General features: G+C 29.8%; 3 protein-coding genes and 1 non-coding gene across 5 annotated transcripts; 2 read left to right on the forward strand and 2 right to left on the reverse strand.

Annotated features, from left to right (window-relative positions):
• Positions 1-1,140: 1,140 nt before the first annotated feature.
• Positions 1,141-2,194, forward strand: LOC100808645 (putative [ribosomal protein S18]-alanine N-acetyltransferase). The gene is made up of 2 exons (XM_014776807.3): positions 1,141-1,485; positions 1,807-2,194. Exons 1-2 carry the CDS (start codon positions 1,251-1,253, stop codon positions 2,034-2,036), a joined length of 465 nt encoding a protein of 154 aa, XP_014632293.1. The 5' UTR covers positions 1,141-1,250; the 3' UTR covers positions 2,037-2,194.
• Positions 2,195-2,538: 344 nt separating this feature from the next.
• Positions 2,539-2,611, reverse strand: TRNAV-UAC (transfer RNA valine (anticodon UAC)). Its single transcript has one exon. It is a non-coding gene; the product is annotated as a tRNA-Val (tRNA).
• A 90-nt stretch (positions 2,612-2,701) lies between these two features.
• On the forward strand, positions 2,702-15,097 carry LOC100527459 (uncharacterized). Of its 2 annotated transcripts, none has more exons than XM_006580901.3 (6): positions 2,702-3,057; positions 3,737-3,836; positions 4,683-4,763; positions 4,891-4,995; positions 5,821-5,992; positions 14,856-15,097. In XM_006580901.3, the coding sequence occupies exons 1-6, from the start codon at positions 2,888-2,890 to the stop codon at positions 14,861-14,863; spliced, it is 636 nt and encodes a 211-aa protein (XP_006580964.1). In that variant the 5' UTR covers positions 2,702-2,887; the 3' UTR covers positions 14,864-15,097. The 2 variants fall into 2 exon arrangements, with proteins under 2 accessions (XP_006580964.1, NP_001236362.2); NM_001249433.3 differs by lacking the exon at positions 14,856-15,097 and adding an exon at positions 6,524-6,998 and having other exon boundaries at positions 2,707-3,057.
• Positions 10,456-11,501, reverse strand: LOC102669751 (uncharacterized). The gene is made up of 4 exons (XM_014776808.2): positions 11,361-11,501; positions 11,158-11,273; positions 10,980-11,078; positions 10,456-10,859 (listed from the first exon to the last, which is right to left on the reverse strand). Exons 1-4 carry the CDS (start codon positions 11,413-11,415, stop codon positions 10,746-10,748), a joined length of 384 nt encoding a protein of 127 aa, XP_014632294.1. The 5' UTR covers positions 11,416-11,501; the 3' UTR covers positions 10,456-10,745.
• Positions 15,098-18,043: the final 2,946 nt, after the last annotated feature.

Here is an 18,043-nt window from a genome sequence, read left to right on the forward strand (position 1 = left end):
TGAACATTGAATCTTGATTCTTGACTCTAGACTTTTTTCTTGAGTCTTGAATTCTTCTTGATTGATCTTTGATTTACTTGAGTTGATCTTTGATTGATCTTTGAGCTTTTTGTCATCACCTTTGTCATCATCTTTTGTTATCATCATTGTTATAATCAAAACACCTTTGAATCACTTTTGATTCATCATGAAGCTTTACTTCTACATCATGTATGCCATTTTATTAATAATAACAAACGAAAGTTAATAATAAGATATATTTGTCGTACTTTTTACACTTTTCAAGATTAAATTTTGTCTTTTTATTTTTAAGAAATATATTTAGTAACGAATTACACGTTAAAGTACAAAAGTAACTGCTCTTGAATCCTTGTTACTCATTCATTTATCTTACATGATAGTATTCCACGAGTGAGATTGAAGGACTTCGGTTTGGCTCGTCAATACTTCAATCAGAAACGTATCTTGCATTAGAATAATTATCATAAAATTAATAATATTTACATTATTTGTTTTAATTAAATAATAGTATACAGATAATTAAAATGTTAGGGTATTATAATTTAATTATTGTCAAATGTATTTAGTTCATTTGTTGAACATTATTAGCTCATGAAATTAAAGAAGATTTATTAAAATATTAGGTTTTTAATTAACATTTACTTTTAAATAATTAAAAGTATTTAATAAAATGTACTCCAAACTACAGGGATTGTCCGCCTTCGTGAATATTAAAAACTGTTACAGTCATACATGTCTTATAGCATGTTTGTTTACGCATCCAATTCAACAGGATCCACGTCCGACAGAAGCTTATATAAGTAGTTTCTGCGTAAATGTGATGCTAGACGTGGAGAGAGAGGACCAAATCCACGTTTACTAAATCTTTTTCAAACACACTAGTTTAAGACATAGAAAAGTGCGTAGGAAAGTTTCTCTCGAAGCATTTTTAAAAAGAAAAAAAAATTATAAATTAAAATAAATTCTTTATCAGTTAATCGTCAGTTAATTTTTAAATGTCTTTTAACTTTTAGAGAAATAATATGAAATAATTTCTATAAATTAAGTAATAAAAAGTTTATTTTAACTTAAAAAAGGTTATTTCTTTATTTATTCTTAGAAATGCTTGTGAACAAACAAACTTACCAAATAAACAAAAAAATCTAGTGACTGACAAATTCATATAAACTGAATTAGTCTATATATGCTATCAGGTCTCAAGTTCTGTTTTAACTCGACACTGACGAATCATGGCGAATGTGGCGATTCTTGAGCTCAATGGAAACTGTGGTAATACAGTGGAAGAGATAGTGAAAATGGAGAGAGAGATCTTTCCCGAGCACGAATCACTGACTTCATTCTTTCACGATGAACTTAGAAAGAAGAACAGTGGATTGCTTTATCTTCACGTGGATGGCGAACTTGTAGGCTATGTCATGTATTCTTGGCCTTCTTCCTCGTATGCCACTATCACCGAGCTCGCAGGTTTCACCCCACTTCGTTTTCTTATTTGCATCTAAGTCACGAAATAGTGGTTGCATTCAAAATTTCAAATTTCGTCTTTTCTATGTTAATTTTTGTGCTGGCGTTCTCAATTCAAGTTATGACCATAACCTGTTTGATGAAATTACCCAATTAAAAAGATTAAAGCTTTTTTTACTACTTGTAAAGATGAGACTGATGTGGTCTTCTAAGTCGTCCTCATAAACCTTAGATAGTAAGAAGTGTTTTGAAACATTACTTGTATTGATTCTTCAATTTTTTGGTTATTCATAACATGGGCATGCCATATTTTGGTCTTGTTAGTTAAGGAGCAATGGAGGGGACAAGGCCACGGAGAGGCTTTGTTGAAAGCAGCAATTCAGAAATGCAGTACAACGAAAGTTTTGCGCATAATGCTTCATGTGGATCCCTTGAGGACTCCTGCAGTGAATCTTTACAAGAAACATGGTTTCCAAGTTGACACTTTGGTTGAAGGGTACTACTCCTCAGATAGAAATGCTTATAGAATGTACTTGGACTTCGATTCAAGTTGAAGGAGAAAATGAATAACATTTGACACATGATCTGTGGTTAATTTAAAGAACAATTTAATAACAGATGAAGGACAAGCATTTTAATAAAGAGGGCTTGTAGTTTTTACTTTTGTTTTCCAAACAGAAAATGGAAGATCTATGTTCTGCAATTGTCTGTACTACTAGACTACTAGTACATGCGTTGTCAATGACAGGTAACATTGTGAACATGTCTAAAGAAACTATAGAAAGATTGATGATTAAGAAGGTGGAAATGCTTAAAATAATTTTGAACCTTCTATTGATAGTTGAAATATTTTGAGTTTACGAAGTCATAAGCCAAATATATTTGAGATTCAACATCATTTTGTTTGTATCAGCAAAATTTTCCATATAAAAAAGAGTGCAAATTTTTCCTGAGTAAAAATAAATAAAATTTAAAGAAATGGAAAATTTTCAAAAGTTGATTTTTGGAGTAAATATAAATAAAAGAGAAATGCAAAAAAGTGATAATAAATTCCTCTGTTGCTGCCCAGGATCGAACTGGGGACCTTTAGTGTGTAAGACTAACGTGATAACCACTACACCACAGCAACTGTTCCGTTACACTATAAATCGAGATTTATATTTACTTAAAATATAATGATGACGTCATTAATAACCTGAAAAACTGATAGCCATAAAATAACCAAAAGAAGAAACTAATAACCTCTTCGAATCCATTGATACGCATTCAAGCCCTAGATTTCAATCTAGGGTTTCTTTGCACGCTAATTCCATCTTCAAATTCTGCCTTCATTCGATTCAGGGGGGAATTAAATTGTTTCTATTTTTTTTCGAATTTACCACAAATTAGAAATCGATAAAGAAAAATGGTGAGGGTGTTGAGAAGCTGCATTCAATCGATTTTGAAGCTGGTGAACTCGGTGATTGGGATGGCGGGGCTAGCCATGATTCTGTACTCCGCATGGATGATTAGGGTTTGGCAGAGGAAGATGGGCGAACTTCCCTTTGGTCACGATTCTGATTACCCACCTCCGTGGTAAAATTCTTCCTTTTTTTCTTCCTTTTTTTTTTCCCTTGTGATCAGAAACTTTTTGGACTTCGATTGACCCATGGCAAATAAGATTTGAGCAGAGAAAAATGTTTTTTGAGGATACATTTTTAAATTGTTTTTTGGCTATATGGTGCTAACTGATTTTTTTTATTAAAGTCTTGAGTGGAAGATATGTTTTAGGTTGTGAAAGAGAGAATTGTTTATTGGGGGAGTTGTGTTTGGCATTATAAAGCTGTTGAGTTTTGTATTCTGTCCACTTGCTAGCTGTTAATGGAATTAAGAGAACCAGGAAATGAATTATGTATAAGCCGGAGTTTTGGAGCAGTGTTGAGGTTCCGGCTTAGGATCTAGATATGTTCAGGGTTTTAAATTGTGGTTTCAATTGCGGTTTTGTTATAATCATCGACATTGTGGAAAGTTTATTGCGGTCGCAGAAACTCCAAAAACCTTGATGTTAGATGCGGCTGCCATTTTTTTAAAACAATGATATGTTCAGTTTGTGAGGTACACTGGTTGGTACTTAAAATTTGTTTGCTTGAGAAAGAATTGTGTACAAAGTCCAAACACAGTATTTCCTGCTAGTTTGATTCTTCTTTACATTATTAAGTTTTTTGATCTTTATGTATGGACAGATTGTGAACAAATTGCTTTCTTCTGCATTCAGGTTCATTTACATGTTTCTTGGCCTTGGAGTTGCTTTCTGTGTAATCACTTGTTTAGGTCATGTTGCTGCTGAAACTGCTAATGGCTGTTGCCTATATTTGGTATCCTTTTCTTTAGTCTACCGTTATATTTCAATCTATGATGCACGAATACAGGCACTAGTATCTGATATGTCTGATGCAAAGCAAGGATATAACATTTCTTAAAATTTAGTTTGTATGTATGGCACGATACAACATAACACATGAAATTTATTGATATCATATCATAACATAAGAAAATTATAAAGTCATTGTAAGATTACTCTTAACATTTTTATCCATTTTCTTAAAACCTAAATTAGAGACTTTTAATTTTAAGTGTTAAATGCATTAATGAAAATATGTTTAATTTAATAAAATAAATAAGGTTATATTTAAGGTAGCTATTATTAGCTAACAATTTAAATGATGAAATGATTACTGTTTAATGTATTTATCTTTTGATCCTCCCATGTACTTAATGATTTTGGTACTTTTAACTTAATTTAACTTCTGGTAAGTATTAATCAAACACCACTGGTAATTTTCACTGCTGAAACTTTTAATTTTCTGCACTGATTCTAATTTTTAATTATTAATGCATCCTAAGAAAAAATATTTAAATAAAATAAACGATTCAATAATATTTATGATAACTATAATAATTTAAATAAGGGAATTTTCACTGTTGAATGTATTCATAAATTTCCTGTGTACTGAATTATTTTTGCACTTTTCACTTAATTTCACTTTTGGTAAATATTAAACAAACACCAATAATATTTTTTAGTGATAAAACTTTTAATTTTATGTACTGAATTGAGCTTTCAAGTAGCCTAAACAGCAGTAGCATTGTGTTCAATTGCAAAAAATCTCATTATGTGGCCATTAAGTCATTAAGGCGCTGTTGACCTTGACTTCCTACAGTATATGGTATTTGTGGTTTTGCTTATCATGCTGGAAGCTGCAGTAACTGTTGATGTATTTGTAAACCAGGACTGGGAGAAGGTATTGTATATAAAGAACTTTCTCAGTAATGTTTTTGTTAATTCAATACTTCTGTAGTCTTCTCTTCCTGTGACATAGATGCATTAAACCATTATCTGATCCATTGAAACATCGAAATTGGAATCAGGACTTCCCAAAAGACCCCTCCGGGAGTTTTGATCAGTTCAAGAATTTTATCAGGTCAAATTATGAGATGTGCAAATGGGTAGGCCTGTCACTTGTTTCTGTACAGGTAAATCTCCCTCTTCTCTGTGTGTGACACTAGTATAATAATTTATGACACACTTACTGTAGAAGCCTAATTACCAAATGTAAAAGATTCTTCCAACTTCCTAGATGATTACAATTTACAATTTTTCAACGCATTTAAGTTATTTAGTTCAAGTGAATTTTGTATTCAGGTTTTCAAGATTGTCTAATTAGCTTCTTCCTTTTGTGAATACAACATACTAAGAAAACTATGTCTCTAATGATTGGAAAATACTGAATTTTAAAACAATATTTATTGCTTTACCTAAACAAGTTTGGGGACCTGTTGTATGTGAGACTAACACGATACACACTACACAGCAGCAACTTTCTTCTTTTGCACACATCTCTTTCACACTGTCAAGATCAGGTTTTATCTTTTATTAAAAATGGAAAAAGAAAATATTGGATTTTGTCATTTGTTTCTAACTGCATCCTGTTATGTTTGCCCTTTATTTATAGTTTATATGCTTTGTTAGTTATTTGTAATTTGGATGCATATTTTATGATTAAGGGATTGATAAAGGTAATACTCCTGTCGTGGATGATCTGAGCCTATTATTCTATCTATATAATTACTTAGTTTGTAAAACAACTGGCCACTAGTACAATGTCTACTGTTTTTCTAATACATTTGTTCTTTCAGTAGAGTACCTGGTCAGCTACTGCGTATTTCTTCTTGTGCTTTGTTACATATTTCTATAGACTACTACTTCTGGTTCTAAAAAGTGAAGATGGAGTTACTTTTTGGAATTTTGGTTAATGAATGGTGTATTAATGGATGGCTGCCTGTGCTGTTAACAAGCAGGGACTCTCTTTATTATTGGCAATGATACTCAAAGCACTAGGGCCACATCAATATTATGACAGTGATGATGAATATGCTCCTGACAGGGTGCCACTCTTGAGAAATGCTCCACCTCATTATGTTGTTGTTGATCCAGGATATGTGCATGGAAATGATGCATGGAGGAGACAAGGTAAAAAAAATTGGAATTCTTTAATTGATCATAATTTTCTTATTCGAGTCATCTTGGATTTCCTTTGTCATTTATTTTCAATAGTTTGTTTTAAATACCTATTATCATGCATCAGGCTCAGTGTTAAATGGTTTGAAGAGGCAAGTAGGCTTGTAGACTGTACTTTGATGTATACTATAGTTTATGAACTTGAAAATGGTTATGTATTAGATTAAATCTATAGCATTAAAACAGATCGATTTTCTCCATTCCTCTTTTTTGAAACTTGTTTAAAATTAGAACATTAATCTCTGCTAATGATTTTTTTTTGGTATGATATTGATTTAATTTTAGCGTTTACATTATTATGTCAGTGGTCAGATACTTCATGAAATATCTATTGGATTTTATTTAGTCACTATTTATTAGTTTCCTACTTACCTTGTGGAATAAAGGCTAGGCTATTGTTTTATTGTACATTAGTCAGCATGTTAAACATTAGGTCTTGCGTGCACTTTTCTCTTTTTAAATGGAAGTTTCCTTCTTAATCAGACAAATAGGTAAGCCCATTTTGCTTTGAATTGAACCTTGATGCTTGGAGCCATGGAAGGTGGGCGTGGCAATCATTTTTTATGCCAGTTGACTTAGAAGGGGACCTGTATGCTTGAGATGGATTAGCTATTGGATTAATGGCTATGGGAGAAACAAGTTCTTATCGTGACCCTTGCATCTGTTACACCAATTTCATACAGTTATGAGCAAACGTATACGTTGTATCATATATTTTTATATTTCTTTTTTGGGTGAATGGACGAACGTATGTATCATATTGATTCATGTCTGTATATCATAAATAAAATGCAGAATCTCTTGATGAATGATCCCCCTGTATCTTCTGTTAAATGTATCACAGAAGTTGGATCAATAGATAGATAAGAACAAATTTTCCTTTGTTTATCCTGATTACTGATCATTCATCCAGTTGATACAAAATGGAATTTTGGTGCCCGGTGCATTTACACAAAAACATGACTGTCCTTTGTTTTTTTCTTTCTATATTTTTTTATTGTGCCTTTTTGCTTTTATTTATTTTTTACTTGAGATTTGGATGATAAACTTCATTTCATCACTGGATCTAATGGAGATGAAATGATTTCTTACAGGTATCTTGCGTGTTTTAAAAAAGAAACAGAAAAATCTTCGTTTTAAATTTTCAATAGACAAAGACACTTGTTTTTTTTTCTCTCCTTTGTAATTAGTGTAATTTCAGTCAGATTTTTGTAGTACTGTGTAAATTATATCTGCAACGGGATCCATCTTCCATGTACACGTTTCAAGGCCTTGGCACTGGCAGTTTCGTTGTGTAATTATTTGCTGCTGAAGCTGCTGCCTGCAAATGGTTTTCATCATCGATTCAATCGAAATCAAGTTTTTTTTAATAATAATTATTTTAAAAAGTCATATTGATAATGATAATTTTTGTTTCATGGTACTTTTAATATTCAATTTGGTTCTTTTATCATTTAATTTAGTCTTTATATTTTTAAAGGGAGTTAAAATAGTTGTTTTAAAATAATAATCACTTCCAATTTTGGGATGTCATTTTGAATTTTTTACTAATTTGTATTAGATTAACTAAGATATCAGACATCATGGAACTCAATTGATATTTGAAAAAAAAAACTATAACACAATGACATTTGTCTAAAAAGTGAGTCTTTTAACAATCCAAAAATAATCTTATATTTGATTTTTTAAAATATTTTGGTTGCTTATTAAATTTGTTTTTCAAGCAATTTTCATTATATTTATTATATTTTTTATTAAAAATTAATAAATTTTTATAATTTTCATTTACGTGAATTTAATGGAACAAATTTTGTTTTAAATGAGTCAAAAAATGATTCAAAATTGTGTCTCAAAAAAAAATTATCATGTTTCAAAAAAATATTTTTTTATTCATGTATAAATGAATAAGAATTCTTTGGATTTGAAGAGGAAATTTTTTTTTTACCAATTTATGTTTGTTTGATCAGAAGAATCTTTCGAATACTCTGATCTTATATTGGTAATTGTTTTTAATATCTTAAAAATAAAAAATAAAAACAGTGAAGAGAACATAAGGGACAAAATTAGATTTTTAAAAATATAAAAAACCTAACAAAATTTAATCACAAATATAAAAAACTAAAAATGTATTTTAATTAAATATTTTTACACCACCAATACATAATAATTAAACTCAACTATTTGAAGCTAATATACAGTTGAAACCAACCTTATAACTCCTTTTTAACACTCTTTTAACCACCAAGTCACCATGTCAGGTAATTAGCACTCATCAAGGAACACATTTTCTCCATTTGAACATATCAAATTATGCACCTTGTCTCTGCATCGCTTTTTTCTTTTTCTTTTCCCCCTATATTTAAAATACACGGTGTTAGCAATTACGGAGACTATGATATGTCTCAGTGGTGTGGATTATTTTAAATGACAAAGTTATCTTCTTTGCCATTGCAAATGATACTCCCCTCACTATTAATTATTGGCAATAGATTTCCATTAAGACTCAGGCATTTCTCCCTTTATCTCAGCTGTTTTGCAAAGAATATCTTAGAATTGTGAGAAAGAAAATAGCATCAAAATAACAAATGTGTTTATCTTGTAAGCTCATTTTCTATATCTAGCCTACTATCTGAGCATAGTGGTATGGGACTTTTTTTAGCAGGAGTGATATAATTTTTTGAGATACCAGTACTTTCTCCGTTCTGTTTTATTGAAAAAAAAACTTATCTTATATTAATTAAACAAGTTACCTTACTTCATTAAATTGTGTTATTTTTAAGAAATAAATAATTATTTTTAAAAAAATTATCCATCATTGAAATTTGACATTAAACATAAATTATTCATTATTAAAAGAAGAATATTTTCAACATAATCTCATTAAATAAAATAAAAGTAATCAACGTTTACTTATAATATATATATATATATATATATATATATATATTTATTTATATTTACTTCATTAATTAATTAATCACTAAGACACTAACCATTGAAATAAAACACAGCACACAACTTACAAATTTACTTCATTTTATTAGGTTTCTTTTTTCTTAAAAAAAAAAATACGAACTAGATATAAGTAACTGGAAGTTTTCAAGAACCAAAAAAAAATCTAAACGAACCAAAAAAAACCTGGAAGTGAATATATATGTTTATGTTTAGATAAAGTGAATATTAATAAGTATATGATTTCATCTAAACTTATTTAAATTCTAAAATATATATTATGCTTTATTTTGCATCTATATATCATCCATCATAATAATTATAAATTTGTGCATAAATATGTTAAATAGGAACCAACATATGGTATATGATAAATAATTATATCCCTTAAATTAAACATGTGATAAAATGCTTGATCATTATTAGGTTTGATTGTACAGAAGAACAGATCATTTATTGCTGGAAGAGTTCAAGAGGTCTGTCTTTGAGAAAAAAAAAAAAACAAAAATTGACTTGTTAAAGTCTTTGCCATTGTCTTGCCAGGCTGTCACAAACGAAGAGTCTAAGATGGCGGCGTGGGAACGGAAGTAGACGAGTGAAAAATTGACTTCACTTCAACCAAGAATTATATACACTCACACACCCCATACTTTGATCGATAATGGTAGATGCCAATTAATTATTTAATTCATTAATAAAAATAATATATTTTAATCCTTTAATTTTGAATTAATTTTTTTAATCTTTTGAAATTTATAAAATATGTTTTTAAATCCTTATGCATAATGTTAGCAACACATGAAATAAAAAATTTATAATTTATGAAAATTTTTGACTATTAAAATTTAGTTTTTATATATATTTTAAATTATAATTTTTTGGCAATTAAAATATGTCTGAATCATGTCAGAAAAAATTATAAATTCATTAACTATTTTAAATATTGTTTTAATTTTTTTCATTAACTTGATTTTGATAGTTTTTAATCATCCCAAAATTGTACTTTATAATATAAAATAAAAAATCAAACTCTGATTGTGTATTTATCAAAATCTGAAGTTGCCATGTCAAGATAGATATAATCAATGTAGACTCCTAGATTTCACACATCGATCCGTAAGACACCTTTGTTAAGAAGACAAGAGGAAAAACTTGTAAAACAAATGACTCTCAAGTAAGTACATGTCTAAATATAAGCTCGAGTGAGTGAAAGAGAGAGACATATGCTTGTTAGTCATATGCTAAAGTATGTGGGATTATCGTGTTAAGGATTCGATGAAACTTGTATGTATAGGAGTGAAGTGTAATGATTGATTCTTGTTTATAGGAATTATTATAATCTTTGTAGATGATTTTCGACTTATAGATAATAGTCGGTAATTAGCAAATAATGTTAGAGATAAATATTAACTTATAGATAAAAACTAGAAAATAATTATACCTTGTAGATAATGTGTGACTTTATAGTTAATCAACTATCTGACAATAAATAATTAATAAAATAAGAAATAGAGAAACATCATTAATTAGTTAAAATAAAAAGAAGTTATTTGTGCTAAATATTGTGAGAAAAGCTTTTACGCTTAAACAATTGTATATACCTTGATCATAAATCCTTAGCAAATCTTCCAATTTCATATCTGGTGAAATTCTATCTTCAACTTTACCATCAATCTCCAGAGATGGAGGAGAATCAGGAGACAAGTTCTTAATTTCAGCATCAAAACTTGTAATAGGTGCCTGAGTTTTGCTTTTATATTGATGGATCTAAGCCCTTCTGTTTTAACCATGACTCAGAAGCTAAGAACTTCCACTTGGAAGCAAGATTATGGTATGGCAGAAATCCTGCCAAGGAACCAAAAGAAACCTGTAAAATGGTTTAATTTAGTTCATAAGAAATACAAAAAACAAAAAAATCATTGATGACTAAGAAACTATTTTTTTATTTACAAATGAAAGTTCTTCATACCACTTTCTAATTACTTACAATGAACCCTTTGGTATTGCAGCTTACTAGTTCCACATCTTCTCTATCTCCAGTCTTAATCAAATCTCGTGTCCTGGTCCAATCAGCATCTTCGCTTTCCTACAAAATTAAAAAACACAAAGGTTAACATAAAGTTGGGAAAATAGATAAATAACTAGTATAATCCATATAATCTGACCTGGAAATCTGACATATCAACAATTTTCCCTAAATCATCATTGTTTGTGTGACCTCCAATATTACGGGAAGCACCCTCTTCTCCAACAAATTTTGAGGTTTGTTTCACATATTTATCTAGTCTATAAAAAAAAATACATTCAAGCAATGAACTAAAACTGAAATTGCAACCATAAACTAAACCATAAAACTTTTTTCATATACCTTTTTGGCTTTGCCTGTAGCGCAGCTTCCGCAGACAACTCCACTCTAGAATCATCTGACTTTAAATCTGACAATTGACATAAATCATTCGGCTCCTCATGGAACTCCAGCTGTCTCTGCTCATGTTGCTCCAATCCCTAATTAATCGAGCACAATTAACAACTTCATTTGCTATAAAATCCTTAGCTAACCCTTGCATTCACATAAGAATAGAAATCAATGGCCATGAACCAATGTATTGTTTGAAATAACTAATTGAATTGTGCAGTACGTGATAAAAAATAATAATAGAAACCAACAATAAAAAATTATACGAAATCTGATAAAATTGGATTGGAACAAGTATCATACAAATATGCAAGAGGTTCGAATTTAATTGTGAGGCAACAGAAATCAAAATAATCATAAAAAAGAAGCATCTCAATTCTCAGAAACAATAATCACAAAAGGAATAATACAAACCTTACAACTATTGATCCCAAACTGATAAAAGCCTTATTCCGTTGGCCTTAAAAAATTCCAAAGTCGTTTCTAGTTAAGGCACAAACACCTGCACCAAAATATATACTATTACATATAATAATCCTTCAACAATAGTCAGAAATGAAGGTACGAAAAATGAAGTTCACATTACATAATGGAGACGGAGTGATTCCAAGAATCCGAAGTTGGTAGAATCGAGAAAGCCAACCCTAAAAATTAGTGTCGTTGTCGACCATGACAAAGTTGAGCGACCGTGTTATAAGACACAAAATTATTCTCTGGCATTTCATCGAACACCTTCAAGGCCAAATTGACCAACCCAAACTCCATATACTCCGTGCGATTGTGAAGAGAGTGCAGAACATGTGGAGGAAGTGGGAGAGGTAGTGGACATAGGACCAGAAGTGTTGGATTAAGTGGCCTCGGAATAATTAAGAAGGGGGAGTTGAATTAATTATGAATGTGCCTTGACTAATTAAAATTTATCCTTCTTAATATTACTAGATTTAATTAGACTTTACTACTAAGTGATTAGAAAGTAAAAAATAGAAACAATAACTTAGACAAAAGTAAAGCGGAAATAAAAAGTACACAACAAAAATTAAAGAGTGTAGGGAAGAAGAAGACAAATACAAGATTTATACTGGTTCGGCAACAACCCGTGCCTACATCCAGTCCCCAAGCAACCACCGGTTCTTGAGATTTCCAATGACCTTGTAAAATCCTTTACAAGCAAAAATCTACAAGGGATGTACCCTCCCTTGTTCTCTTTGAGCAACCAAGTGGATGTACCCTCCACTTGAACTGATCCACAAGAGATGTATCCTCTCTTGTTCTCAGTATAACAACCCAAGTAGATATACCCTCTACTTCTACCACAAAGGATGTACTCTCCAACGTGTTAAGACAAAGAATTCTTAGGCGGTTAGTCCCTTGAATTCTCTGTGATGGGGATACAAAAGATATCTCAGGCGGTTAATCCTTTGAAATCTTTTGTATAAAGAAAAAGGAAAGAATCAAAAGAATTCTCAAGCGATTAGTCCTTTGAATCTTTTGACAAAAGGAAGAAGAGAGAATCAAAAGAATTCTCAGACGGTTAGTCCTTTGAATCTTTTAACAAGAGGGAGAAGGGATGAAAAAATAGCACACTTTTGTTTTTCGCAGACTTTCCACTTGCAAAAAAAATAAAGTTTGAAACAAAGTTTAGAAAGCTTTTTGGCAAATAAAAAGTAATGGGCAATGATTAGAGAAAGATTGTGAAAAAGAATTGTTTGGAAGAATATCATACGTATATTGAATGTGTGCCAAAGTCATGTTTTTATAGACTCTTCATGTTTGTTCAAAGAAACCATTGAAAGAGTTATGACTTTTGAGAAAACTATGTTAAGAGTTATAACTCTTCACTTTTTCTTCAAAACTGTTCACTGGTAATCGATTACCACAAAGGTGTAATCGATTACACAATGCATTAAACCATTATCTCATCCATTGAAACCATTATCTCAATAATGTTTTTGTTAATTCAATACTTCTTTAGTCTTCTCTTCCTGTGACATATATGAATTAAACCATTATCTGATCCATTGAAACATCGAAATTGGAATCAGGATTTCCCAAAAGATCCCTCCGGGAGTTTTGATCAGTTCAAGAATTTTATCAGGTCAAATTCTGAGATGTGCAAATGGGTAGGCCTGTCACTTGTTTCTGTACAAGTAAATCTCCCTCTTCTCTGTGTGTGACACTAGTATAATAATTTATGACACACTTACTGTAGAAGTCTAATTACCTAATGTAAAAGATTCTTCCAACTTCCTAAATGATTACAATTTACAATTTTTCAACGCATTTAAGTTATTTAGTTTAAGGGAATTTTGTATTCAGGTTTTCAAGATTGTCTAATTAGCTTCTTCCTTTTGTGAATAAAGCTTACTAAGAAAAGTAGAAAACTATGTCTCTAATGATTGGAAAATACTGAATTTTGAAACAATATTTATTGCTTTCCCTAAACAAGTTTGGGGACCTGTTGTATGTGAGACTAACACGATACACACTACACAACAGCAACTTTCTTTTTTTTGCACACATCTCTTTCACACTGTCAAGATCAGGTTTTATCTTTTATTAAAAATGGAAAAAGAAAATATTGGATTTTGTCATTTGTTTCTAACTGCATCCTGTTATGTTTGCCCTTTATTTATAGTTTATATGCTTTGTTAGTTATTTGTAATTTGGATGCATATTTTATGATTAAGGGATTGATAAAGGTAATACTCCTGTCGTGGATGATCTGAGCCTATTATTCTATCTATATAATTACTTAGTTTGTAAAACAACTGGCCACTAGTACAATGTCTACTGTTTTTCTAATACATTTGTTCTTTCAGTAGAGTACCTGGTCAACTACTGCGTATTTCTTCTTGTGCTTTGTTACATATTTCTATAGACTACTACTTCTGGTTCTAAAAAGTGAAAATGGAGTTACTTTTGGAATTTTGGTTAATGAATGATGTATTAATGGATGATAATTTTCTTATTTGAGTTATCTTGGATTTCCTTTTTCATTTATTTTCACTAGTTTGTTTCAAATACCTATTATCATGCATCAGGCTCAGTGTTAAATGGTCTGAAGAGGCAAGTACGCTTGTAGACTGTACTTTGATGTATACTATAATTTATGAACTTGAAAATGGTTATGTATTAGATTAAATCTATAGCATTAAAACAGATCGATTTTCTCCATTCCTCTTTTTTGAAACTTGTTTAAAATTAGAACATTAATCTCTGCTAATGATTTTTTTTGTATGATATTGATTTAATTTTAGTGTTTACATTATTATGTCAGTGGTCAGATACTTCATGAAATATCTATTGGATTTTATTTAGTCACTATTTATTAGTTACCTTGTGGAATAAAGGCTAGGCTATTGTTTTATTGTACATTAGTCAGCATGTTAAACATTAGGTCTTGCTTGCACTTTTCTCTTTTTAAATGGAAGTTTCCTTCTTAATCAGACAAATAGGTAAGGCCATTTTGCTTTGAATTGAACCTTGATGCTTGGAGCCATGGAAGGTGGGCGTGGCAATCATTTTCGATGCCAGTTGACTTAGAAGGGGACCTGTATGCTTGAGATGGATTAGCTATTGGATTAATGGCTATGGGAGAAACAAGTTCTTATCGTGACCCTTGCATCTGTTACACCAATTTCATACATTTATGAGCAAACGTATACGTTGTATCATATATTTTTATATTTCTTTTTTGGGTGAATGTCAGCGACTTTATCGTCTGTATCAGATATACCATCAACACTATCATATTCATCTAAAGAGTCTTCAACGTATGAATTAGACACAAGATAATCATCATCATCTTCATCTTCATCCTCATGTAAATTGCTTACATTTCTTGACGGTTCCGTCTCATGATTAAATAAATTATGTCCACATGATCTAACAGAATTTGTAGAATGAAACACAGAACCACTAGCAACATCCTTTTTTTATGTATAATATTAAAACTGACATTTGTTCTTGTTACCGAAAACTTTCGATCATAGTTTCAACATCTTCGTCATCACAATTTTGTAATGCAATATATTTTCCTGAAACTAAAAATCTGCAGCTTATACAAGAAATAATTTCACTATTTGTTAACCTTACCTTTTCTCCTATTTTTTTTCAAAGCATTACAACTTATTCCACGATTAATTTGAATTGCTTTTTTAGTGCCTTCAAATATTATACATGTATTCTCTTCATATACCCTTCCATTGAAATACAAGACTACTATAACAGAATTCATCTTATACCAAAATATACCTACAAAACAATTTATAAATAATTAATCATATAATTAATCATACTAACAAAAATTCAACTCCGAAGCAATTTTATTAACTCCAAAATTAAATACTCTAAATCTAAAAAATAACACACTACGAATTATAAGTTAATTCTAAAAAAATATATATAAATCTAATAAATACTACATATCAAATAATCTTCAATTAAAATGGGAGACATACCAAAAAATAACAAATCTTCAATTAAAAACATTTATCTATATCTAATAAATACTACAAATTAAAAGTTCATTCAAGAAATAATAAAACTTCATCTCAGAGCAATTTTAATAACTTAAAAATTAAATATTCTAAATCTACAATTAAGATTGAATTATTTTTAAAAAACACATAGTACTTTTTAAACAGGCACAACCTAATATTATCAATAATTTTTTTAAATGACAAATAACATTGAATTATTTTTATATTAGAAATAACTAAAAAAATTATACACATATATTTTTTAAATGCACCTACCTAATACTATCTATAATTTATTTTTTTAAAACAAATGACATTAATTTATTTTTACAAAGTACAAAAAATTAAAAACAAATAATATTTTTTAAACGAATGTAACCTAATATTATTTAATTTTTTTTTTATAAAAAATGACATTGATTTTTTTACACTACAAATAAGTAAAAAAAAAATTAAAAACGGATTGTATTTTTTAAACAAACGTAACCTAATATTAGCTATATTTTTTTATAACAAATTACATTAATTTATTTTTACACTAGAAATAATTACGAAAGTTTAAACACAAATTTTTTTTAATGCACCTACCTAATATTATCTATCATTTATTTTATAACAAATAACATTACGAAAATTTAAACAAGAAATATTTTTTTTAACACTAGATATATGTATAAAAATTTAAACACAGTATTTTATAAACACACTTATCTAATATTATCTACAATTTTTTTATAACAAATAAAATTAATTATTTTTACACTAGTCATAGCTACGACAAATTAAACACATCTATCTAATATTATCTACTTCTTTTTAAACACATCTACCTACTCCCGACTATAACAAATAACATCTATCTAATACTATCTAATATTTTCTTGAATTCACTTATATTTTATTTTAAATATAATTACTAACTAAAATAATTACAAATAATTAAATATCAATTCTAATTATATTACCTGATTGAAAATTTAAGTAATATAATTACTAACTCAAATTATTACTAACTAAAATCATTACTAACTGAAACAATTACTAACTAAAATTGAATAATAATAATATAAAAATTTATGTCATACCTAATTGAAGCTTTCAATAACACAACCACCAGTCAAATTTTGTTTCAAACACCACAAACTTAAACTCCAAAAACTCAAAACACTCAATCAGAAGAGAAGAGAAGAACGCGTATTTGATGGATATTGTAGGTGCAAAGACTCCTATTTAAAAGCAAAGGAAAAACTTTCCTTACAACGTAAAAAAAAAAATTTAAAGCCTGTTATGTCTGAAACCCTATTTAATGTTTTCTTCATTATTTTTGAAAACCCTATACTGAACCCTAGCAAAAAGACACAGCCATGCATGAAGCCTATACTAAAACCTACCCCTCATCCCCTCACATGTTGTACTGTTACACGCACCAACGGGCGAAGGGAATCTCGCAAATGGCACTGGCGGAACCAACCTTAGGGAATCCCGCAAATGGCACTAGCGAAACTAGTCTGCACCAATACCTGACTGGCGAAAATAAACACATGGATGATGTTGCACTGATGGATGGATGCATGGAGTTGATGGTGGGCATGGGGTATCTCGCTAATGGGAGTGGCGGAACCCCATGCATGAAGAACCTGTTGGTGTTGCTGGCGAGATACCTTAAAAAAAAGACTCCCTACAAAAATTATTTTCAAAGAAATCCTTATGTAAAAAAGTTAGTAAAACCACCCCTTACGTCATTTTGCCCCAAGATGACTAATTAGAAGAGCATGTAACAAGGACATTGAACTATATGCTATTGTTTACTATCATACTGCTTTTATCGGGATAAAATGAGGATGAGAATTTAAGTTTCAAATTTTTTATTGTTTACTAATTTTCTATTATATTTGATGCGGATGAAAATTTGGGATTTTTGTACTCAGTAAGTAAATAAAAAAATATTATATGAGAAAAGTTCATTTTAATCGTTAGATTATAATTGATAAAATTATGGTTAAGATTAAAATTTTAATTTTTAATAAAACAAATTTGAAAATATATTGATTTAAGATCACAAATTTGAAACATCCGTACCATATTCCTTTTCCACTCACGAGTAAGATGGTTAAAAGATAAGACTTGACGTCAACCACAAATTGCTAGGCACCT

Source organism: Glycine max, chromosome 6, assembly GCF_000004515.6.
Source record: "Glycine max cultivar Williams 82 chromosome 6, Glycine_max_v4.0, whole genome shotgun sequence".
Classification (NCBI taxonomy): domain Eukaryota; kingdom Viridiplantae; phylum Streptophyta; class Magnoliopsida; order Fabales; family Fabaceae; genus Glycine; species Glycine max.

Bases quoted from the DNA above. Each gene is read 5' to 3' on its own strand.
- LOC102669751 (XM_014776808.2), bottom strand. From the start codon at position 11,415: ATGATTCTAGAGTGGAGTTGTCTGCGGAAGCTGCGCTACAGGCAAAGC. The intron at 11,274-11,360 runs GTATATGAAAAA...TTTATAGACTAG, and splicing joins CTACAGGCAAAGCCAAAAAG to ATAAATATGTGAAACAAACC. The intron at 11,079-11,157 runs GTCAGATTATAT...TTAATTTTGTAG, and splicing joins TTGATATGTCAGATTTCCAG to GAAAGCGAAGATGCTGATTG.
- LOC100808645 (XM_014776807.3), top strand. From the start codon at position 1,251: ATGGCGAATGTGGCGATTCTTGAGCTCAATGGAAACTGTGGTAATACA. The intron at 1,486-1,806 runs GTTTCACCCCAC...TGGTCTTGTTAG, and splicing joins CACTATCACCGAGCTCGCAG to TTAAGGAGCAATGGAGGGGA.
- LOC100527459 (XM_006580901.3), top strand. From the start codon at position 2,888: ATGGTGAGGGTGTTGAGAAGCTGCATTCAATCGATTTTGAAGCTGGTG. The intron at 3,837-4,682 runs GTATCCTTTTCT...GACTTCCTACAG, and splicing joins ATGGCTGTTGCCTATATTTG to TATATGGTATTTGTGGTTTT. The intron at 4,764-4,890 runs GTATTGTATATA...AATTGGAATCAG, and splicing joins TAAACCAGGACTGGGAGAAG to GACTTCCCAAAAGACCCCTC.